The sequence below is a fragment of the Anolis sagrei genome, chromosome 3 (assembly GCF_037176765.1).
Source record: "Anolis sagrei isolate rAnoSag1 chromosome 3, rAnoSag1.mat, whole genome shotgun sequence".
Lineage (NCBI taxonomy): Eukaryota > Metazoa > Chordata > Lepidosauria > Squamata > Dactyloidae > Anolis > Anolis sagrei.
This window is the reverse complement of record NC_090023.1, coordinates 70690360-70715966: the sequence shown is the minus strand read 5'-3', so window position 1 is coordinate 70715966 and position 25607 is coordinate 70690360. Positions and strand designations below refer to the sequence as shown.

General features: G+C 40.7%; 1 protein-coding gene across 1 annotated transcript in view; it reads left to right on the top strand.

Annotated features, from left to right (window-relative positions):
* Nucleotides 1–25607, top strand: part of RUNX1 (RUNX family transcription factor 1) — a 231242-nt gene that overhangs the window by 157114 nt on the left and 48521 nt on the right. Inside the window, exons 5-6 of the mRNA XM_060770366.2 lie at nucleotides 8454–8558; nucleotides 21746–21937. Coding sequence (XP_060626349.2) covers nucleotides 8454–8558; nucleotides 21746–21937 — 297 coding nt within the window. The remainder of the gene's footprint in view (nucleotides 1–8453; nucleotides 8559–21745; nucleotides 21938–25607) is intronic.

Sequence of the window (25607 nt, the reverse complement as noted above, 5' to 3'; positions counted from 1 at the left end):
ACTTTTGCAAATTAAGAGGTATAAAGGCCACAAGTTTAAATGTATCTATAAACTCCTTACAGAGAATAGAACTGTGCTCAGTTCACAAGAAGAGGTACTCTGTTGCTGCCAATAGAAAAAGAAATTTTGTTGCATTTCTTTTGCAACTTTGTTCCTAGCCTTCAATAACCACAAAGGGATATGGTTTCTCCCTGCATGAAGATCACCATAAATTAAACACCTTCTTGTAGCAAGATACAGACACCATCACTCATCTTTACTCACATCAGTGGTTCTCAACCTATGGGTTCTCAGGTATTTTGGCCTACAACTCCCACAAATCCCAGCAAGTTTACCAGCTGTTAGGATTTCTGGGAGTTGAAGACTAAAACATCTGGGGACCCACAGGTTGAGAAACACTGGCCTACATGATTGTTAACCTTTGTATTTTGCACATTTGGGTTCATTTTAGATTTAGCTATATGATCAGTATGGCCATTTCTACACTTTTCCTTCCTAGAACGAATGGAGACATCAAGGATTTTTTCTGTTCTGTTATAGTTCAAAAACATTTTTTGTGAGTAAAACATCTTTGAAATGTTAAAATATTTTAAAGTATTCAGAAATAAGTTGGGAAGGGGAAAATATTTTACTTGCGTTAGCAATAATAAAATCTTAAAGGGCTGAGAATTGCGGTATATAAGCGCAGTAAATAATAATAAATAATAATAATAATATTATTGTTGTTGTTGTGTGCCTTCAAGTTATCTCGTACTTAAGGCAGCCCTAAGGTGAACTTACCATGGGGGTATTCTTGGCAAGATTGGTTCAGAAGGCCTTTGCCACGCTAGGGTGTATGTTTTATTCTTAAAACAACATTCACAATTCATCTCATATGAACTCCATTTTGTTGCTGAAAGGGCAAAAAGTATAAATATTTAAGAAGTGTTTAAAACAGAGTTTGCAGAGCACCAGAATTGCACAATCAGCAAAGACGGTTTAGTACTTAGCTGAAGAAGCAGTGGGCGTTTGTCTGGGAAAATGTGGAAGTACGGATTATGCATATGATGTTCACAATGTAATGCTGCAGGGAACAAAAAAAATTACATAAAAGGACGAGAGCCTGCAGCAAAGTTGCAGACTAGCTAATGATGATTTCTGAGACTGAGTCAGATGAGGCACAGATCACTCATAATTTTACCAGACAATGTGGCCTTTATGGAGATCTGACTAAAGAGAACCCTGAATGTATTAAAGCTGAGTGTTCTGTCTTTTTAAAAACAAAGCAGGATTGGTGGTGAAGCAAGATCCTGTTGAGTACAAAATCTAAAGTTTCATTGGGGCCTCTTAAACAGTCGTTTAAAGCTTTTGAATCCAAACACATTTTGGACCAATCCTCAGATGCCCCAGTTATCATGGCCAATGCTCAGGAATACTGGGGGGGGGGGGGGGTGACATTCACATGGAGAACCAAGGGGGATAACTACAGAGCCATACATTTTGTTCTGATTGGACTGAAAGGACAAAGGCAAATAAGCAGGAAGGGAATAGATTCTGTTTCTTTGCTGGTATATAACTCTGCAGCCTTGCATGTGTTCACAGCTCACAAAAGGAAGCAATGTTATATCAGCGTGCACTTCCTCATTCTTAAAGTAGCTGGTTTGTTTTAATTACTAATAAGTTGACAGAGAGGTAATGTTGCAGTGTGGGCTAGAATTCAGGTTGTTAACCTACCAAGCCAAAGGAATATTTTTCTTTCTTATTGTATGAGTCAGACAGACACCGAATATTCTGGATGAACTTGGGCCAGAACTAGATTTTATAGAGAATGTGTAACTGCAGCCCAGAAAGACAGTCCTTGATAGTCTTTCTCTTCTATCTGCTGATATCATCTAGTTAGTAATAGAAAAATGGGAAGTGATGTCATTATGGTTTGAATGTTCACAATTCTGCAAACATCTGCAAATGTAACGTGGTACAAGAACTTCTGCTTCCTTTCATTATCATAGAATCATAGAATCAAAGAGTTGGAAGAGACCTCATGGGCCATCCAGTCCAACCCCCTGCCAAGAAGCAGGAATATTGCATTCAAATCACCCCTGACAAATGGCCATCCAGCCTCTGCTTAAAAGCTTCCAAAGAAGGAGCCTCCACCACACTCCAGGGCAGAGAGTTCCACTGCTGAACGGCTCTCACAGTCGGGAAGTTCTTCCTAATGTTCAGATGGAATCTTCTCTCTTGTAGTTTGAAGCCATTGTTCCGTGTCCTAGTCTCCAAGGAAGCAGAAAACAAGCTTGCTCCCTCCTCCCTGTGGCTTCCTCTCACATATTTATACATGGCTATCATATCTCCTCTCAGCCTTCTCTTCTTCAGGCTAAACATGCCCAGTTCCCTAAGCCACTCCTCATAGGGCTTGTTCTCCAGACCCTTGATCATTTTAGTCGCTCTCCTCTGGACACATTCCAGCTTGTCAATATCTCTCTTGAATTGTGGTGCCCAGAATTGGACACAATATTCCAGATGTGGTCTAACCAAAGCAGAATAGAGGGGTAGCATTACTTCCCTAGATCTAGACACTATGCTCCTATTGATGCAGGCCAAAATCCCATTGGCTTTTTTTGCCGCCACATCACATTGTTGGCTCATGTTTAACTTGTTGTCCACGAGGATTCCAAGATCTTTTTCACACATACTGCTCTCTAGCCAGGCGTCACCCATTCTGTATCTTTGCATTTCATTTTTTCTGCCAAAGTGGAGTATCTTGCATTTGTCCCCGTTGAACTTCATTTTGTTAGTTTTGGCCCATCTCTCTAATCTGTCAAGATCGTTTTGAATTCAGCTTCTGTCCTCTGGAGTATTGGCTATCCCTCCCAATTTGGTGTCTTCTGCAAACTTGATGATCATGCCTTCTAGCCCTTCATCTAAGTCATTAATAAAGATGTTGAACAGGACCGGGCCCAGGATGGAACCCTGCGGCACTCCACTTGTCACTTCTTTCCAAGATGAAGAGGAAGCATTAGTGAGCACTCTCTGTGTTCGTCCACTTAACCAATTACAGATCCACCTCACCGTAGTTTTGCCGAGCCCACATTGGACTAGTTTCCTTGCCAGAAGGTCATGGGGGACCTTGTCGAAGGCCTTACTGAAATCCAGGTACGCTACATCCACGGCATTCCCCGCATCTACCCAGCTTGTAGCTCTATCGAAGAAAGAGATCAGATTAGTCTGGCATGACTTGTTTTTGATAAATCCATGTTGACTATTAGCGATGACTGCATTTGTTTCTAAGTGTTTGCAGACCGCTTCCTTAACAATCTTTTCCAGAATCTTGCCCTGTATCGACGTGAGGCTGACCGGACGGTAGTTGTTTGGGTCATCCTTTTTTCCCTTCTTGAAGATTGGGACCACATTGGCCCTCCTCCAATCTGCTGGAACTTCTCCCGTTCTCCAAGAACTCTCAAAGATGGTTGCCAATGGTTCCGAAATGACTTCCGCTAGTTCCTTCAATACTCTGGGGTGTAGTTGATCTGGCCCTGGGGACTTGAACTCATTAAGAGTGGCCAGGTATTCCTGGATGACTTCTTTCCCAATTTGGGGTTGGATGTCCTCCAATCCCTCATCCACTCCATCTTGCTGAGGTTGAAGACTCTCTTTTTGTGAGAAGACCGAGGCAAAGAAGGCATTAAGTAGTTCTGCCTTTTCCCTATCCCCTGTCAGCATTGCCCCATCTTCTCCTCGAAGAGGTCCTATCGCCTCCTTGTTTTTCCTTTTTCTACTGACATAAGAATAGAAGCCCTTGATGGCCATTTGTCAGGGGTGATTTGAATGCAATATTCCTGCTTCTTGGCAGGGGGTTGGACTGGATGGCCCATGAGGTCTCTTCCAACTCTTTGATTCTATGATTCTATGATTCTATTGTTTTTAATGTCCCTGGCAAGTCTAAGCTCGTTTTTTGCTTTAGCCTTGCGGGCCTTTTCCCTACAGGTGTTGGCTATTTGTTTGATTTGGTGATTTCTCCCTTTTTCCACTTCTTGTGCATGTCTCTTTTGTGTCTTAGCACAGTTAGAAGTTCTTTGTACATCCATTCTGGCTTCTTTGCACTTGTCCTATTTTTTCTCTTTGTTGGCACGGTTTGCACTTGCGCCTTGAGTATTTCACTCTTGAGAAATTCCCATCCATCCGTAACTCCCTTGTCTTTTAGTATCTGTGTCCACGGAATGCTGCTCAGCGTTTCCTTCATTTTTTGGAAATCAGCTCTCCTAAAGTCCAAAATGCGGGTTTGACTTGTCTTAGTTTCGGCCTTCCTTTGTACCTCAAATTGCAGGAGCACATGGTCACTTGCCCCTAAGGATCCTACTACTTTGACCGCATCGATCAGGTCCTCCGCATTTGTTAGGATGAGATCAAGAGTAGCCAATCCCCTTGTTGCCTCTTCTACCTTCTGGACCATGAAATTGTCTGCAAGGCAAGCGAGGAATTTGTTGGACCTTGTACTCTTGGCCGAGTTTGTTTTCCAGCAAATATCGGGATAGTTGAAATCGCCCATGACTACTACATCTCTTCTCTGTGCCTGTTTGGTCAACTGTTGGCAGAAAACTTCATCAAGTTCTTCCTCCTGGCTTGGGGGTCTGTAGTAGACGCCTACAACGACATCTTTTTGAGTCCCAGTTCCCTTGATTCTTATCCAGATGATTTCAAGCTGGTTTCCCAGATTGCTGTCTTGAATCTCTTCTGCAGCATAAGAGTTTTTGACATATAAGGCTACTCCACCTCCTCTCCCCTTTGTTCGGTTTCTGTGAAAGAGGTTATACCCCTCGATATCTACATTCCAGCGATAGGAGTCATCCCACCAGGTTTCAGTGATGGCTATGATATCATATTTGTGGTGTTGTGCTAAAAGTTGGAGTTCGTCTTGTTTATTTCCCATGCTCTGTGCATTAGTGTAAAGACATGTGAGCCCCTGAGATCTTCCCTTGAGCTGTTTAATTGGGATTATTGTGCTTTTGGTACTTGGTCCTTGTTGTGTTTGTCCAGCCCTTCGTTTAGCCTTCTGGCGATTCCCAGACATTATGGGTAAAGTAGTGTTCACAAGGCTGTTGTCTTGTATTACTTGACATTAGAAAAGACAATGGGAGCAAGTCATGCAAGGCAACATATCCTCCATAATGGATAGTTCCAGTTCTGGAATGTTTCTTTTCTGTTGCCTTCAACCAGGATACCTAAGGTATGGGCTAACCACTGTTGTTCACTGGTAACTCAGATTTAAATTTGGAAGGACATCAGCAATGGTACCAATTTGGCCTCTGAGAGGAAGACATTCAACCCAGGTGTCGCAACAGAGAAGGCCCCATCTGTGCCACCAGAGTACCTTTAGAAAGAGTAGCTGACAAAAATGGCAGGTGCTAAGTGGTATGAAATGATATTTAGGTATTTTAGGTATTATCTAGCATAGTTGCAAGTGACACCTAGCCTGACCTTTGTCTGCATTAGTTTGCTGTCCTTAGGTGTAGTGGTTGGGTTGCTGCTACCAGTATCCATTGCCAGTCTAGTCATTTTCTGTATTTGGAATGAGGATGGGTGGTTGCCATCTTGTCTTTCAGCAAAGATAGAGAAATGTCATGGTCCTCATCAGACTTTAGTGAGATGTCATCTTCTACAATACCAAATTGCTCTGCCATCATATCAGGATAGCCACATTTCTGTCATATTGTCATGCTTCTGTCATAGAGATGTTTAACCTAATCCTGGAGAGTGGAGGATCATTTTGTCCCAAACTATCACTGACGAAAATAGTTTGGGTGCCAATTTCCCTAGAGCTCCAGGGACAAAATTGGGATGGGGAAGCAGTGGCAATGAAGACACAACAGGAGCACACAAGAGGCATAGAACTCTACCCTTTGCCATGCTGAATTGTTGTTGTATGCCTTCAAGTAGTTTTTCTGACATATGGTGACCCTAAGATGAACTCATCATAGGGCTTTCTCTGGCTGAGAATGTGTGACTTGCCCAGGATCACTCAGTGGACTTTCATGGCTAAGTGGAGATTTAAATCCCAGTCTTTGGCTTTATTTGCCTGACACAAATATTTTACTCCAAAGTCCTATTGTTGTTTGTTTATTTGATGGTGGTGGTTGTTGGTGGTGGTTGATGGTGTATGTATATGCACAAACACATTTCAGTCATATGTATATTTCTGCTTGGACTCTAGTAACGCAAGTTATCAATGCAGTCAATTCTACACATTGATTAACTATGTGGTAACATTAGTCAGTCAATTAAAGTCTAAAAATAAAATATTATATGGGATTATCAGTAAGAAACAAGTGCTATACAGGTGTGTGACTCTTTGTGGTCTTGTGGTTTATCCATCATGTGGTTAATGAGTACTCTTTGGTAAACATGAAAAAGGTAACTCATGGGTTTTCCTGGTTTTTGTGTATTACATCATAGCTACAAATAGGCACCTATCAACCTAGAAATTGGTTCTTTGTATTGTTTCATATCTCAACATTATCTTGTATATTAATTTTTTTACATTCAGTTGTTATTTTTACTGTACCAAGGAATTACTCAGTAGAGCTAATAAAAGAAAAGTACAAAACAAAACACAAAGAAAGAAACAGGCATTATGCGTTAAATTGCCTTTTTCTTCTCCTGTACCTCACTGCTTTTGGTGTGGGAGGAATGGGATTTGTTTAAACAGCTAGTTAAATATTTCTTCATATATTAGTTGCTTTTCTGTAATTAACCAACAGTTTCCTGACCGACAAGAGCTAAATGGTATTGATATTTTGAATTACAATGTGAATGTTTTAAAATTAAGTACAGGGTGTTTCAAAAAGATGGGCTCAATTTGAAATCACTATATCTCTGCAACCACAAACCAGCTACGAATGAAACTCTTACAATGCAAAAGAGTGGGGCAAAAACGGCCCCTAGCCTCAGTCATTCACAAGATGGCAATCCCACAACATCAGGCCTAATGAGATATTCTCTTTTTTTTCCTAGTGTTATTTTTAGAATTCTTTCTGGCTCAAAATGGTTAGTAAAACCTGATAACTTATTAAACTGTGTAACATTGTGTTTAATTGTAGCATGTTGCCATTGTGAAATTGGGTCCATCATTTTAAAACGCCATGAATTAAGCATATCGGACTTCATCCCATAGGCAAATTTACCTGTCTTAAGACATTTCCATCACAGTTCAGGGACGGAACCCACCAAATCCCATCAAACGCCATAGTGGGCTCCATCCTTGAACTGTGGTTAAAGTGTTGTAGGACAGAGCAACGAGAACACGGGAAGCTTTGCATGTTCTAATTGTTGGCAACAAGGTGAGCACAGGGGGAAGCTGGGCAGCAACGCTTTTCCTTATGGGATGGGGAAGGCAGCAGTGCATGACGATGGATTCCCCATGGTGTCTGTCAGATTCATCATGCTGCCTGATGGATCCCCTCCCCCCCCCCTGCACGTTGGGCGACTTCATGTGATGAGGTCCATAGACATCAGTACTGAAGGAAGTGAAAAACAGAACTTTAACTCTTTTCTCCTCAGCCATGCTGTTCACTGATTGCTATCAAGTTGTCACTGACTTTTGACAACCTTATAAATGAGAGACCAAGAAATCACCCTGCTATCAACAGTCCTGCTCAGATCTTGCAAATTCAGGCCATGACTTCCTTGATGGAGCCTAACCAGATGTAGTACAGTCCTCTTTCTTTCCCTGCCGGCTTCTACCCTGCCAAGGATTATTGTCTTTTCTAGTGAGTCATGTCTTTTCATAATATGCCCAAAGTACACTGTCTTGGCTTAGTCATCTTGGCTTCTTGGGAGAGTTCAGGCTTGATTTCCACTTCTTGTTGTTGTGTACCTTCAGTTGTTTCTAGTCTAGTAGCCATTTATTGGTCTTTTTGGCATCCCATGGGATTTGCAGAAATCTCCACCAGGACCCCATTTTTGATTAATTTATTATCTTTCTAGCAGCGTTCTTCACTGTCCACCTTTTAGAATCATAAATAGATATTAGAAATATAATAGTATGGACAATTCTAATTTTGATATGTAGCAATTATTTTTGTCTTCTTGATGTTCAGCTATAACCCTGCCTTTGGATTTTCTTTTGGTAGTCATATTAAGTTTTTGCTATTTTCTGTTAGTAACAGTAGTATGAAAAGCCAGTACGGTTTGAGCTTTGCATTATGACTCTGAAGACCAGGGGATTGAATTCCTATTCAGGCATATGAACTCTTTATGTGACTATGAGCAAATGACACTCCCCCAGTCTCAGATGCCTTCTGATGAAATCTTGTCAAGAAGGTCTCGTGGTAAGTTTTCCTTAGGGTTGCCATAAGTCAGAAGCTACTTATTGTAAATTGTTGATTCTCCTTCCACTAATTTTCATGTCTCCTTGCTCTGAAGTTAAAAGCTGTGAAGTTGTAGTTGGATATAAAAGGAAATGTTGTTTTCTGTTTCAGGGAAGAGCTTCACTTTGACCATCACAGTCTTCACCAATCCTCCACAAGTCGCAACCTATCACAGAGCCATAAAGATAACTGTGGATGGACCCCGTGAGCCACGACGTAAGTTTTAATTCCTCACTGCAGTTTTCTTCAGGTGTTCAAGACTCATACAATTGGGGGGGGGGGGATAAACCCCTATCTCTGTTACATCCTGGTCATTCCCTATCCCCATTACATCCTGATTATCAGCTTCATTGGACTAATGGAACATTAGAAGATGACAGGGTGAAATAGCATAAGGGACTTATATGTATGAACAGAAAAATATGCTTTCAGTGTAGATATAATACAGCCCCATACCTATGGGACTAGCACCCATGATTTCATCCACGTGCATCAGACAAAATATGTCCTCTCTGGAAATTTTCTATGCCCTTCAAGCAATTTTATGCTATGCTTCTGCCAGATGTTAGCAGAAGTTGCCCTGGATAATCTTCCAAGTTCCTAGAGAGGATATCTTTCTCAGAATATTTTAGATCTTTCACGGTGACCTTGGGTGGAAGTCATTCATTTCAATATGATTCACTATTCTCCATTGTTTCCTGATTCTGTGGCAAATATAGTAATAATTGAGCATATAACCAAGCAACCAGAAAATGTGATTCTACTCCCACTTGTCTTGTAGTAGTGTCTCTCCGATTCTATTCATCACACTAGATTAAAAAATCCATTTAAAATCTGGTATTGGCCTCCTGCAGAAGTCTGGTGTGTGTAATTTAGTAAGGCTGTTAAAGGCTAAACTACAAACCCCAGAATTCTGAAGGAGGCAGAAAACCAGATTTTTAAATGGATTTTTTTCTCTAGTGTGATGATGTGTGGCTTATTTCAGAGTAGACATGTATTAGGAGTGCACGGATAATCTACATAGAGGTTTGGCTAAACTTTTTGATGCAGGTAGGGAGAAACCAATTTGCTAAGAATATGTAAAATTTAAACCAGACTTGCACTTTGAGACGGAAACAGGTGGGTGGGGGAACTTCCTAGCACTCTGTTTTACATGGATACAGTCTATTGATTAAGAAAAGCTATATCCGAAATGCCTCTCACTAGAAAATGACCAGTATAGCATATGCAAAAGTTGACAAAGGATGTGGGATAAAAGGACACCATGCATATTATCCACTATTTCCTGCTCATGTTGGCTTTCAGCTATTGATAGTAATTTTAATTTTAGAAACAAAATAGTCCTGTTCAGACCTTTTAGTTTCTCATTTCAAAGCTGGCACTGAGAATAGTAAAAAAGAAGACTACCAGTTGCTCTTACATGCAGCTTCTTGTATCTCATGTGAGTTTCCAACTTAAGAAAACAGTAATTGTTGAAGGCAGCAGTTCAAGCAGACAGTGGAATGTATTCCACTGAGGCCCACATTTTCACAGTCATGCCTGCCAATTTTTTCATTCTTAACAATTAAGAATAAGTAAATAATAAATGGTATCTCCAGGAATAAATCCAGAATAGTCTCACATGCTCAATGTTTGGAAAAGGAGGGGGTTTCCCCCTCCTCCCCCAAAAAAACCACCCAAAACTTAAGCAATATATTCTCTTATTACTACCCGAGGCAACAGTTAACCTCAGTGTACTGTTAAGTGTTTGTATTTGCACTGAAATAGCCTCTAGTAAACTGAGGTTTGTGGTTTTCCTCTCGTGCTCCCCTCTCACTTTTAGAAGAAGCTTCAGTTTAAAAGAAGTCAAAATGTGGATAGTAAGGAAGCAAAAAAACAAACAAACAAACAAACCCACAAAAGGGAGAGTTTTGTAAGATAGGATTATGGGATTCATATCAGTTCTGCAGATACACATTTGCATATAAATTCTTAGCCTCACTGACCCTCATGGACTAGTATGACCAATTTGAATATAGCTGAAGACTTGGAGATATATAATTTCTTGCTAGACTGTTGCTTTGAAAAGAACCCAAACAACTTCATCTGCCTGCCTTTAAGAATTGGTCGAATTATTTTATGTTATAAAGCCCCTTCTTTACACAGAAGGGTGTTTGCATTTGAAATGTCCAGCTCTTGCTAAATTGCAACTTGCAATCTGGATTATGTTTGCAAAAGAAAAATAATATTTTCTAAGTAGAAAGGCATATTATCAAGTTGCTAGGCAAATGTAGTTTTTGATGCAACCTTCTAGTTCTATAAAAAAACATGTGCTGTTTGTGGGGGCCAAAATGCCATGGGAATAGTTGATAATCACATCATTGCTTAGAATGAGCCAGCAAGCTGCAATTAATATTTCCCCTTCTAAAAATACCTTTTTCTCTATCCTCTTTCCCTTGGTCGATCACCCATGTATGCCTTAGGTGATACCTCCTTTTTTGTGCCCTCAATAAATCTTTCTGCAACAAATCCTTTCTGCAACAATTAGAAAAAGAGAGAGAATTACTTGGAAGAGGATAGGTGATCTATTGTTTCACAGAGTTAAGGACAGTGTGGATTTGGCTCTTTCATTAGATAGAGTGATACAGCCAGCTCAAGCAGTAAATTCAGAGTGCCGTAAAGGTTAGCATCTTTTCAGTTGTTTAATCTATGAATGTTGAACATTTACTAGTAGTGATGAAAAGAGTTACTCGTGGGATTTTCTACCTCTTGTGCCAAATAAAGTTTGCTTGAATATTATGCACCATTTGGGTATTACCATACAAGGGTGGGAAAGGTGGGGCATAAATGAAGCAAATAATAAATAATAAATATTAATTGTATTAATGTAGGCATTAGCAGTATCCTGTTTTGATTCGATATTCTCTCTCTCTCTCTCTTTCATTCCCTCTTCAGCCTGATTAGCAAAAACCATTTACTGTTTGGCCTCAGGCAGCAAAATGTCTTGTAATGGCATTAGAGCAAAATCTGTCTGATTTACTTCATTGGTACCTGTCATTAAGTCTTTCAAATTGAGTCTGAAGGCTCAAAGCAGGAGTTCCTTTCAGGGTCTCTCTGCAGCTGATTAGCCTTTTCTGTGCAATTGTTGGCAAATTTAGGGCAAGAGTAGGATTTACATCTTTCTGTGTATTTTATTCCATGCCACTTCTATGCACATATGTTTTACACTTGAGCATTTATTATTACTGTGTACAGCATCTGAAGAAGGGGATTTATATACATGAAAGCTCATGTTAAAAAAAACAACAACAACCAGTTAGCCTTAAGTGTGCTGTTATATTACTTTTCTCCCTTCCCTTTTCCTTCCCCCTGTCTGCAAGGACATTGCTCAGGCAACGCCCAAATGTTTGAGGTTTTACCATCCTTGTGGAAGGCTTTTCTCATGTTCCCACATGGGAACTGGAGCTGACAGAGGGAGCTCAACCAACTCTCCTCGGATTCGAACTGCTGACCTATTGTTCAGCAGTCCTGCCGGCACAAGAGTTTAACTCATTGCACCACCAGAGGCTCCTAGCATTTCTGATGAAGCCATTTCTCATCAGCATTTCTAATGAAGCCATTTCCCCTTTCACCATAGAAAGATTCATAGCAAAAGTGGGTAAATTCAACAAAAGTGTCTCCCCCTCATAAGAAGTTTTTTAAATTAAAAAAAAATGAAAGCATAGCATCCTTCTAAGTGTAAAAACTCTTTGAAGCTTTAATTTAAAATAACTCTTTTTTACTAGACATACAAAGGACATTTCATATAATACCAAGTCCCTAAACTTTGTGTTTTTTAAAAATACATGAAAAGTGTATCCTTGGTTTGCTCTTGATGCAATAAATAAAATAACTATACATATTACTCCTGCAGTTTAGAAAGGAATATATTTACACTTTTGTAGCTTCTCTGCATTGCAACCCAACACAGTAATCTTTGAGCTTTTTCTGAAATGTCACATACATAGAGGTCCCAGTGTTAGAAAAGCTACTAAGCTGCTTCCTGAGGTTGTTCTGTCCACTTTGAGTGGGTTGCTTTAGCACTACTGAATGGAAAGAGTTTTTTCTGTGTTCTCAGTGGCTCCCTTGGTGTCAAGCTGTGAGTAAACAGCCTGACTCAAATGCAGAGGGATGAGGACAACGAGAACTAGAAACAAAAGAAACTTTGTGGCAGTAAAAGGAGGTGTAATATGGACTGCTAAAAGATGTACTTTCCTCAACCTATAGTCAGATTTTCCTCTCCAGGTTTATATCTTTCTGTTTGGGCCGCTGCGTAGATACTTAAGGCAAACTGGTACTTTTCTAGGTTTGAATTTGGCTCAAAAGCTGTGGAGTTTCACAATAGCCCCCCCCCCCCCAAAGGAGAAGACAGTGACATAGGTGCACATTGTATAGATTGGGAGGAGTTGGCCATCTGCCGTGTGATGAGTCAAAGCACATTATTTTATTTGCTAAGAGTAGGAGTGCGATCTGGTTCATCTGTGTTGGTGTGATAAAGTCCCCTAATTGTTCCAAATGTCTATATGTTTTAGTGAAGTTTTAGTGAAATTCTATGCACTAATTTAACATTTCCATACCATGGCAAAAACCCAGTAGGTTGCATCTGACAGAATCCCTTTACCAACAGAAAAAGAAGTGCTGGTGGATCTGATGTCTTCTTGCGTATGTCCAAAATCTATTTTACAGGATTGGGGGACTCATCAGATTGAAGGAATGTGATGCTCTTGTTGAGCAAACAGAAGCTACCTATGTAACATTGGATTTAGCCTGATATGATTTTGTGTACGGAGGACGGTTGTTTGTCCATACATGAACATGTTCTGTGGATCATAGAATACTGCAAAAGCCCAAGACTGCAAGTACAGTAGGACATCAGCAGGACTTCTCATATGGTGTTGTTTCTCTTCTGTTGTTTCCCTGGTAGGAGACTAGTGGAAGATGTTTCTTTTACTAAAGGAGGTAATTTACAGATCTGTGTTTTTAAAAGAAACGCTTTCTAGGTTGTCTCCCATTGGAAGACTGGCAGGGGGAGGAGCAACACCAAGTGATAAGTCCTAGCCAAAGACACTGTTGCCCTTTTGAAATTGTGGTTTGCCTGCCTTATGTGATAAGATAGTTAGAAATAATGTAGCTTTCATTTCTACCAGGCATAAACATTGCTTTATTTTTAAGACTGGTTTCTAGCCATTGTTGAAGTTTAACTACATTTAAGGATTGAACTCTGCATCTTTGCCTCCTTAGCTCATTTCAATTTGGCTTCAGGCGAAACAGAAATGGCTTTGGTCACCTTGGTGGATTATCTACGTGGAGAACTAGATAAGGGTAGTGTAACCTATTTGGTTCTCCTGGGCCTCTCAGTGGTGTTCGATACCATCAACCATGGTATCCTTCTGGAGCGACTAATGGGCATAGGACTGAGAGGCACTGTTTTACAGTGGTTCCAGTCCTTTCTCATGGATCACAGCCAGAAGGTGGTATTGGGAGAGTCCTGCTCAACCCCATGGCAATTAGACTGTGGGGTCCTGCAGGGCTCATCACTTTCCCTAATATTATTTAACATCTAAATAAAACCACTGGAAGAGATCATCCAGAGTTTTGGAGTTCAGTATTGTCTGTATGCAGATGATGCCCAACTCTACTACTCTTTCCACCAGAAACTGCCAAGGAAGTTGTGCTGCGCCTGAACCAATGCCTGGAGGCTGTAATGGACTGGATGAGGATGAACAAATTGAAACTGTATTCTTGATACTTCTTTAAACCTGGAAGCACAAGTGGCAGATGTTACTAGGGTCGCTTTTGCACAACTTAAACTGATGCACCAACTGTGACCTTTCCTGAAAAAATCTGACCTGGACTGCAGGATTGAGAGAATTGGCTGTCTGCAGAGACGTTGCCCAGGGGAAGCCCAGATGGGGTACATGCCCTGGTTACATCCTGCCTGGACTATGTAATGTGTTCTACATGAGACTGCCTTTGAAAATGGTTTGGAAACTCCAATTTGTTCAAAGATCACCAGCTAGGTTGTTGTTGGAAGTGAACATAATTTTATTATTTTTTATTTATTTCATTCACTTATACCCCGCCCTTCTCACCCCGGGGGGGACTCAGGGCGGCTTACAGGGGAAGGCACAATTAGATGCCCAAACACATAACAAATAATACAAAAATAACAATTCAACACTTAAGTTAAAACATCGGTACATAGTAAAATCCTAAAACCTAAAAACAATCTCAAGTCAGGGTCCATATATCAGAGTCCACAAGTCCGATCTACTCCGTTTGTCTTTGTCTATTCCCAGGTCCTTGATTTAATTGTTAGAGTGACCAAAAGCTTGGTCCCACATCCAGGTCTTTAGTTTTTTCCTAAATGCTAGGAGAGAGGTCGCCGATCTAATCTCCCCGGGGAGTGAGTTCCACAGGCGGGGGGCCGCCACTGAGAAGGCCCTGCTCCTCGTCCCCGCCAGCCTCGCTTGAGAGACTGGCGGGGTCGAGAGCAGGGCCTCCCCAGAAGATCTTAGACTTCGAGGTGGGACGTAGAGGGAGATCCGTTCGGACAAATACATTGGGCCGGAACCGTATAGGGTTTTATAGGTCAAGACCAGCACTTTAAATTCTGCTCGGAATTGGATTGGCAGCCAGTGGAGCTGACGCAACAGGGGGGTGGTGTGCTCCCTGTATGTCGCTCCGGTGAGCAACCTGGCTGCTTCTCGCTGTACAAGTTGAAGTTTCCGAGCAGTCTTTAATGGCAACCCCACATAGAGTGCGTTGCAGTAATCCAGCCGGGATGTGACAAGAGCGTGGACCACCGTGGCCAGATCCGACTTCCCAAGGTACGGGCGCAGCTGGCGCACAAGTTTTAATTGTGCGAAAGCTCTCCCGGCCACCGCTGAGACCTGGGGTTCCAGGCTCAGCGGTGAGTCCAGGATCACTCCCAAGCTGCGAACCTGCGTCTTCAGGGGGAGTGTAACCCCGTCTAACACAGGCTGTAACCCTATACCCTGTTCGGCCTTCCGACTGACCAGTAGGACCTCTGTCTTGTCTGGATTCAATTTCAATTTGTTAGCTCTCATCCAGTCCGACACAGCAGCTAAACACCGGTTCAAGGTCTGGACAGCCTCCTTGGTGACAGGTGAAAAGGAGTGACAGATTTGGACGTCATCTGCATAGAGATAGCATCTTAGTCCGAAACTCCGAATGATCTCTCCCAACGGCTTCATGTAGATGTTAAATAACATCGGGGATAAGATTGAACCCTGTGGGACTCCACACAACAATGGTTGTGGGGCCGAACAGGTGTCACCCAATAACACCTTCTGGGTCCGTCCCTCAAGGAAGGATCGGAGCCACCGCAAAGCAGTGCCTCCGAGCCCCATGTCCATGAGGCGGCCCAGGAGGATACCGTGATCGACGGTATCGAAGGCCGCTGAGAGGTCCAGCAGAACCAACAGGGACACACTCCCCCTGTCTAGTTCCCTGCGCAGATCATCTACCAAGGCGACCAAGGCTGTCTCAGTTCCATGTCCCGGCCTAAAGCCAGACTGTGCCGGATCAAGATAATCAGTGTCTACCAGGAACCCCTGGAGTTGTGTTGCCACCACACGTTCCATGACTTTGCCCAAGAGAACACACCACTCCGAACTTGAGAAACTGCAAGTCCAGTCATTCAAGAAGTCCAGAAGCAGCACCACAGCAGAGAGTATGTTGATGCTTCTTTTAGTTTTTTCCAAGATGGACTAAGCTCCTTTTTTTTCTTTTTGATAAGAGTTAGGATACCGTACTCATATTGATCCATGGATAAGCTGAACCTGTTTTGGGAGGTTGATTTTTTATTAAAATGTATACATTTATATATCAGTACATGTATAAGTGTATACATATACTCATGTATGGAGTAATTCTACCAAGCTTCTAAGACAAACAGAAATAACAATAGCAAGACAGGGATGAATTCATTTGCTTGTTTGCAATGAAGCACATTAATGCCAGCCACATTTTAAAGCGTCACATTTGGGAGTCAGGGTTGCCAGTGATTCTTCCTACACGTGGCATTCTGATCTGCATTACCTACTAGCTATATCTTTTCAATCCAGCCACCAAAAGTTTTGGTTGACCACACCACTTTACTATTGAAAGTTAATACTGCTTGACTCATTCTGTGCTGTTCATAAGATGCCAAAGAAAACAGGGGGGAAGAATAACCTGACTGTGTGCAGTTTGGAAACTTCTCAGGCACCCTGCTTTCAAAACTTTATACAGTAGCTTACTATATCTCTTTTCAGCTACAGAGAAAAAGGAAGCAAATAGCATAACATGCATAACACTAAGCAGAACCATTCAAGACATATGAGTTTACAGTGAATTGGACTGGAGTCTCTTTTGTATGTAACAAAGTGTTGGTACAATGGAGAGATTGTCAAGCAAGTTAAAGAAGAACATTCTGAGCCACTCCAGTCAAATACAAATATGTTTATTTCAGAAGTAAAAGAAGTCACTGGTTTTATCACCAGAACAGGGTTATTTTGGTTCATGTGGTAAGCGTAAATATTCAAGGAAGGGAAAACCCACTTTTCCTTCCACCAGCCCATTTGTTAAGCAAAGTTTTGATGACTCAGGGCATGCATGAGCAATGAAATAGAGGCCCTTTTCATCACTTGACTGTCTGTTGGTTCTACATCATCTTGGTTATTGACTGTTTTTAACTCTCTGAAGACAGTTTGGAAATGAAATAACTTCTATTTCTGGGGAACATTATAACCACGGATGTATCATAATGACTGGCATCAGAGGACATGAGCCAGAGTTTGCATTTTGGATGTTATAGATGTGGAACAACTGATTCTTTAAAACATGGAAAAGAACCATGTGTGAGCACAACCATGTTGTGGGAAATGCTCTCCTGCTATCCCCACATCTTCCTTTGAAGCAGATCAAGGGCTCTGCCAGACAGGCCCTATAGCCTAGGATCTGATCCCAGGTTCTGCTATAAACTGGATTATATGAGTCCTCACTGTCAGATAATCTGGGATAAACAGAAAACCTGGGATCAAATCCTGGAATATAGGGTCTGGGATATAGGGGGCATGGGAACATCCAGTGGAATTAAAAAAAAACTTTCCAAGATGCGCTGGACTTCATATGCACACATGTGAATATCTTAATGTACATACAAGCAGATTTCTTATTCTCTTTTCTCATCCAACTCTAAATTTAATCTCTGTTTATAAAGATCAAAAGAAAGGAATGGTTTCAGAGAGTTCTAATTGCTTTCTAATTGTGCTTCCCTTGAGCCCCTGTGTGTCCGTGGCTCCATGTTTTGACAACCCAAGCAACTGATCCGCTGTTTCAGGCTTTTAAAACTCGTATGTGCACTGGAGCAGTCCACACATAGGAAAGGGAAGGAAAGCAAGTGTTTTGCATGACTGCAGAATATCCAGTCATAAAAAGGTGCAGATTTTTTGGACAGAATCGGGTTTAAGTGTACCCTTTTAATATGTGCTTTTCAGCTGTTAACCTGATTCTGCCTGCACTCATTTATCCCCCCCCCCCCTTTTTATCCTGGTTACTTCTGGGTTTTTAGTCACGTGTAGAAGTTTCCTCCCTCACCAGCAATCCCCAGCATGTAAAAAAAGATTTATAAGTATAGCTATCAAAATGAAAATGACATGATAAGTGGAGACTGGTGAGTGTGTTTTGGAAGAAACTTACTAGTAATTTTTAAAGAATTAAAAATGTTTTTGCTTATTTTTACAAGGCTTGCCTGACCTGCTGGTTTCATTTCATATGAGCATACTGAAACATGTTATTCTTTTTTATAGTGTAGGAAAGTACCCCTATTTTTCCATGTTATTTCTGTCTCTGTTTCTGAATTTTCTGCTAATGTAACATCCATGAACACATCTATGTCATTAACTCAGGTATAATTGTACCTTAGCTGCACTTGCAACAGTACTTCAAGTGTAGAATACTCTCCTATACCATCTGCAAAAATAACAGGTTGTAAAATAATTTCCCTGTGATATAAGTCTTTCTGATGAAAAAATATATAGTTAAAAAATTTCTGACAGGTTGAACATACCTTAACCAAAATTCCAAAATCCTCTAAAATCCGAAATTTTCCAAATTGGTGCAAAGATAGTGACTTTTTTTTTCTTTCTGATGGTTCAATGTACACAAACATTTTTTCATTAACAAAATAATTTAAAATATTGCAGGAAATTACCTTCAGGCTATGTGTATAAGGTGTATATGAAACAAAATTATGTTTAGAATTTGCTGCCATCACCAAGATATCTATCTATCTATCTATCTATCTTGTATATGCAAATAAAAGTATTCCAATACCTTAAAAATCTGAAATCCAAAACATAATGGAAACTGCTGTACCAGCTTAGAAGATAGATAATGAATCATGAACTCCTAGATCAGGGGTCCTCAAACTAAGGCCCGGGGGGGGGGGCAGATGAGGCCCTCCAAGGTCATTTACCCGGCCCTCGCTCAGAGTCAGCCTAAGTCTGAAATGACTTGAAACCACACAACAACAACAACAACAACAACAACAACAACAACAACCCTATCTCATCAGCCAAAGGTAGGCCCACACTTCCCATTGAAATACTAATAATTTTATATTTGTTAAAATTGTTCTTCATTTTAATTGTTATATTGTTTTTAGGGGGGGGGGGTTGCACTACAAATAAGATATATGGAGTGTGCATAGGAATTCATTCATGTTTTTTCAAATTATAATCTGGCCCTCCAACAGTTTGAGGGACTGTGACCTGGCCCTCTGTTTAAAAAGTTTGAGGACCCCTGTCCTAGATGGATAGTCTCTTCATTATAACATCCTGGCTGAGTGGATGAATGGATAATACTTTGCATGCTTTCATTTTTATTTTACCACAACACTGGGGACAATGTTAGTGACTAAAGGAAGGTTTTATCTATCAGTAAATCTTTATCTGTCTGAAGTTTCAAAATTCCTTTCACAGATGTGTGTTTTATAGTGAAAATGGCATGTGAATTGTCAAATGTAACTTGGTGGCAGCAACTGTTAGTATCGATGATGCCAATTCTCTTTCCCCTTTTCCATCTCCATCCATCCTTTCTGCATTTATCACGGTGCCAGCTCAAGGCATCTTCACACATTAACATGGGTATGCAAGCCATGTATTAATCAGAATAGTGCACACAGCAAGATCTGACTGGTGAACCCATTGAAATAGGGGTCTTGTGGCTGCTCTTTCTGTAGTTGCTAAGACCATATAGAAAATAACCAGCTCCCAGACTTTATTTCAAGAGAGCTTTGACCCTAGGAGAGTTCTTATACAACCCTGAAAAGTTGCAGGAGGCACAGATGTAAAGGTGGGTTTGCTGCTCCCCTTAGCAACAAATCTACCAGCTGCCCCTGCACAAAGTGAACTCCTCAACATGCAAAACAGCTCAAAACTATCATGGTGAAAGCAGGCAACCATCCCAGATGCAGAAATGTAAGAATGAAGTGTAAGTGGAACATGTCAATTGATCAACTTGAATTTCTTTTATAGCCATGTAATTCATTCCTTTTATTGCGCTTCTTCTGTTTGAAATTAGCAACATCGTCAGAAAGGAACAGTTCTCAACTTCACATGAATTTCCCCTTGAGATTATTTTGAATTTAATTTCTAACTGCTGTCAAATTGCATATTGGATTTAATAGACCTTACTCTGGAGTATAGATATTGGCCACAGGTTTGTGAGGTCATTAAACTGAAAATATTCTCCATTTTGAATACATTTTACATGCGTATACAACTTGTATATAAAAGTCTTGAGTTTTTACATTCAAGCCAAGTGTTTTGATTCCAAGTTCAGATTGATTTGCATTACTGACAAAAGGAAGTAAGACTTTGCATTTGAAGTACAAAAGTATCAGATGAAAGCTGTGCCCCCCCCCTTCTTTTTTTTTTACACAAGCAGTAGGGAAATGGGGTGGGCTAATGGGTGTAATGATAAAATCACTTTTAAATCCTGTGCTTTCCCCCTTTCATTCCTGGGATAATTTATAACTCGGTGTGGAATCCGAGACACAGCAAGCTGTGCCAAAGGGTCTGGCAGGGAGAAGCAGAAGTTACAAATTTTAATTTCAGCCACTAGGTGCTGGTTTTTATGCCTGTGTTATCCACTTAGATATTTTTAAAGACCACGTTGGCACAAAAATATTGCTAGGGCTATATGAAATATTTTTTTCCAGAAAGGAGACCATGCTTAACTTTTCAGACAAGATTAGCTATTCATTTGATAACTTGCTTCAAGCAAAAATACATGGCTTACATGTCCAGATTTGATTTAGGTTCAAAGGGCAAAAAAGAAACATAGTACAGGCAGGCCCCAAGTTATGAACATATAGGTTCTGTAGGTTTGCTCTCAAGGTGAATTTGTTTGTAAGTCGGAACATTCCCATTTTTAAAGTGTAACTTTTATTCGTTTTGGATAGCATAGGAAAGGGTTAATACCCCTGTGGTGTTTGTTTTGCTGTCTGTGCCCCTGTTCAGAAGATTTCACCTTACTTTCTGTCCCTGTGCTAATTGGATATTGAAAATGTTGCCTTGTTGTGGAAACAAGGATTAGTGATAAAGCTTCAGTTGAGACAAACACCTTTTTCCTTTCAGGAGTGAATTTCCATTCTGAGAGGTAGATTTCTCTTACTTCCTGTTGACTCACCTCAGTTTTAAGTCGGGTGTTTGTAACTTGCGAACTGCCTATCGTCCTCTTTACTGACTTGGTTGTACATTTGATATCTATGTGAGTTTGATACCTCCTTTCCCAAGAGTTTTTTTCAGAAGAACTGTAGGCAGTCTTCTCAGAAAAATAGACTCCCAATGGCTATTTATTTATTTATCGTATCAGAAGCAAACCAAGAGTGCAGTTGCAATGTATTCAAAAAACACAAAGTTTAAAAACTGGGCACTATATTGAATGTCCCAATACCTAGGGGGGTTATAACCCCCCCCCCCAATTAACTTTTCCATGTTGAGAAATACAGAGATGTCAACAACTTTTCATTCCTTGGTCACGTAAAGATCAGAACCTTGGTTTCCCAGAATTACACTCAAACTGCTACACCACGTTAGCTCCCTATTATCAGACATAATCAAAATATAAAACGTGAACAAATAATAACAAAGGTGAGCAACATAAATAAGAATTTGCTCCAATCCAGTTAAAGCATATCATGCCTTAGATTCCATCAAAATCATTGTGATTATAAGTGGATTAAGGCCTTCATTTTTCAAGCCCACAGAGACTTTGGCAGGGTGGTAGTGTACCTGCATACATAAAATTCTGATATGTCTGTCAGGCATTTTCTCATCTTCTTTCCCCTTCCACCCCCTCCCTTCCCATACTAGGACATCGTCAGAAACTAGATGAACAGACAAAGCCTGGAAGTTTGTCCTTTTCAGAACGTCTGAGTGAACTGGAGCAGTTGCGTCGCACAGCCATAAGAGTCAGCCCACACCACACAGCCCCCACACCCAACCCAAGAGCTTCCTTGAACCACACCACTGCTTTTAACCCACAGCCTCAGAGTCAGATTCAGGGTAAGTACCTGAACTTTCCCCTATCCCCCTATCCCAGCATAGAGAATGTCATTCACTGGCCTTTCAAATCTTGAGGAGCAGAATCTAGTCTGGGGGTTGGGGTTTCAGGTTGTTTTCTGTCAATGAGTTCTATTTGACATCCAAACTATAAACAATATCACAACTGTACAGCAAAAATATGTATTGCAATAGTGAATAGGCCTCAAATAGCACTTAGGAGGGAGCTTCACAAAACAGCCAGTGAAAACCTAACAGCCATGTTTCTTATAGGAAGATATTTTCAGGAAAGGAGTTTTGAGCAGAGATGCTGTAGTTATAGAATATACTAGGTTGCATTCAGAAGCAAATAGTGTTATAGAGCAGCAGTTGCCAAATCCGTGCTTCAAGATGATGTTGGAGATCAATTTAGAAATCCCCAGAATTCCTGACCATTTGAAATGCTGGCTGGAGCTCCTTGGAGTTGAAGTAAAACATCAGCTGGATACAGAAATGTGGAGACCACCACTGTAATATTCCTCATAAATGAAAAACTGTCTGATCCATATTAGGCAAGAGTTACATCATAACACCTTCCTTTGGTTTTAACTAAGACATGGGATGTTGAGAAAGCTATTGAAGAGATGAATGTACAAAGAAAGACAAGACCAACTTTTCAGCCATCTTATAAGATAAACATAAGAATCCTAAGTATTTTAATTTTTTTCAGAGGGAATAGTTTTTCTATAAAATTGATAATGAATAATCAGAAGACACATGGAAATGTTGATGTTCCGTCTTCCAGGAGCTTGGTTTGCATTGCCCCTTAGTTGCATAAAATAGCATCCCTTTGCATTTTCCCCAGGGTTGCTACAGTCTTAGCAGCACCCTGAAAGTTAAACATTAACAGAGGCTGGAAACCAGCTTGCAAGCCTCTTGCTGTTATTGGTTTAAAAAAGTATCCTTTTGGTCTAGAAACCGCCCTTTTTCCTGGGGATGAGATCTCCATTTTGGAGAAGCTCTCCTGCCTTCTTTAGTATAGAAAAAGCCTCAGATGTACTGGTGGCCAAGCTAGGCAGTTCGGACAGGTCATTGTGAGTACAGTTAACATCTCCTTTGAAACCTTTGAAACTGGTGAAACTGGTGCTAACCTTTGAAACTGGTGCTGAGCTCAGATAGAGAAAGACCTGCTCTTTCTAAAGGATAGTAGCTCAGCGCTGGGGCAGGGAATATTTCAGGATTTCTCTGCCATTGGGAGAGGCTCAATTACTTCATCTCCAAAACTAATCTTGAGCATGGATAGGGGAAGACCTGCTCTTTCTGAAAGAGAGCAGCTCAGGGTTAGGGTAAAAGATCCCAGGATTTTTCTACCGTTGAGGGAAAGTTAACTCGGCAACTGAAGGAAAAGGGAAAGAAAGAACATCTATATGGTTTCCTAAATTGACTGTTTGTGTTTGTAACTTCATCAAGCTGTGCCAAGTCTATCAAGGACTTTGAGAAATAAATGTTCTGTTTGATGTTCAAATCTGGACTGGCCTCAGTTGCTGGGAATCTTGAGCTTCTAAGAAAGGCACCCGTGGTTCACCCGGATAAAGAGAGAAGCACATCTTAGTTTTAACTTTATAGTGTCTGGGTGTGATGGCACAGTTGACATAGCATTATGTGGAATTCAGTAGGACTTCCAAGAAAGCATTGCTTTAAGCAGAAATTTTTACTGTATGGTATTATGCAAGTCTACTCAAAAGTAAATCTCATTATGGTCTGTTAGCCCTTCTCTTAAACTAGCATGTGTTTTGTCACTATACCATTTACTGTAAGCAATCGTTTTGGCTGATTTTGAATTATACCCCCCCCCCCCCAGCAGGTTTACCTGGCAGTTAGGCTCCACCGGTGGCACAGCAATTTACTTCCATCTGATTATCACCACGATATGCTCTAAAGAGAGCAGAATGTATTTTATAACTTCTATTTTGCCAGGAGGCATCTTGGTTCTCGCACAATTCCTCCTGGAATTCCAGAGCATATATTGCACACCAACCAAGAAGCCTTATTTTGCAGCTATCTGTCATCGCAAAAGCATTTGGAATTAAGTAGTTGAATGATTTGATTAAATACCCTGATCTCTAATGTATATTTTACAAAGGTCTTAAACACATACATAATTAAGCATGTCTGAAATTAGGGTGAATGGCATATGGCCCTTTCTAAGAGAGCTATTTTTCTTCAGTCTAGAAGGATATGATTCAATAAGCTTCCCGCCCTCAAGTTTTTCAACAGGACAGTTCACATGGAGTTTAAAACAGAATGTTATTTGAAACTTTTCCTTTTTAGCCAGGTTTAGTAGCATAAGTGGCAGTTTCTTCCCCTTCTTTTCCTTCTCTGCTCCTCCTTATAACTTATTTTACTACTTTGTTGTTGTGTGCCTCAAAGTCATTTCCAGCTTATGGCAACCCTAAGATGATGAGTTTTCTTGGCAAGGTTTGTCCAGAGGGGGGTTGCCTTTGTCTTCTTCTGAAGATGAGGGAAATCTAAGGTCACCCAGAGTAGTGTTTATCAACTTGGGGGTCAGGACCCCTGAGGGGATTGAAAGGGGGTGTCAGAAGGGTTGCCAAAGACAATCAGAAAACACAGTATTTCAGAGTGCTCTTTGATTGCAGGTGAACGATAAATCCCAGTAACTATAACTCCCAAATGTCGAGGTCCCCAAACTCCACCAGTGTTCACATTTGGGCATATTGAGGATTTGTGCCAAGTTTGGTCCAGATCCATCATTGTTTGAGCCCACAGTGCTCTCTTGATGTAGATGAACTCAAGGTCACTACCCACCAAGCCCTTCCAGTATTTTCTGTTGGTCATAGGAGTTCTGTGTGCCAACTTTCGTTCAATTCCATCATTGGTGGAATTTAGAATGCTCTTTGATTGTAGGTTAACTATAAATCCCGGCAACTGCAACTCCCAAATGTCAAGGTCTGTTTTCTCCAAACTCCACCAGTCTTCAAATTTGGACATATCTGGTGTTTGTGCCAAATTTGGTCCAGAGAATGAAAATACATTCTGCATATTGGATATTTAATCACGATTCATAATAGTAGCAAAATTACAGTTATGAAGTAGCAACAAAAATAAATTTATAGTTGGGGTGTCACCACAACATGAGGAACCGTGTTAAGGGGTCATGGCATTAGGAAGGTTGAGAACCACTGGCCTAGAGGATTTCTATATCTTAGCAGATATTAAAATTCTGATCTCCAGAGTTGATGTTCAAACCAGTATATCATTCTACTAGGGATGTGAATAATCTTTGTGCATAAAAATGGCAGAGGAGGTGTTTTTACTGCAAGTCCTTACTGGAAGATAATACGCTTTGCTGCTTTTGTTTTTATTTGTCAAAGAGCAAATTGGCACATTTTCAGAAGTTGTTTTGAAAAATGTAGTAACTCTTACCTTGCAGTAAAAGTCATAGCACTAGATTGGTTGTTTGTGTCTTTGCAATCTATCAGGGTGTCCCATTGAGCTTGTTCTGTCCCTGTTCTCAGCTTTAGAGGTGGGAAACGACAGTCATTTTGCACAGATACACAGCCTTTATCTCAAGTATATCTTAGAGAAATAAAAAAACATAAGGGGGAGATGAAATGTTTGGCATCTTGATCTTTTGCTTGAGAGAAGATTTCACAAGGGGATTAGAGAGTCCTTG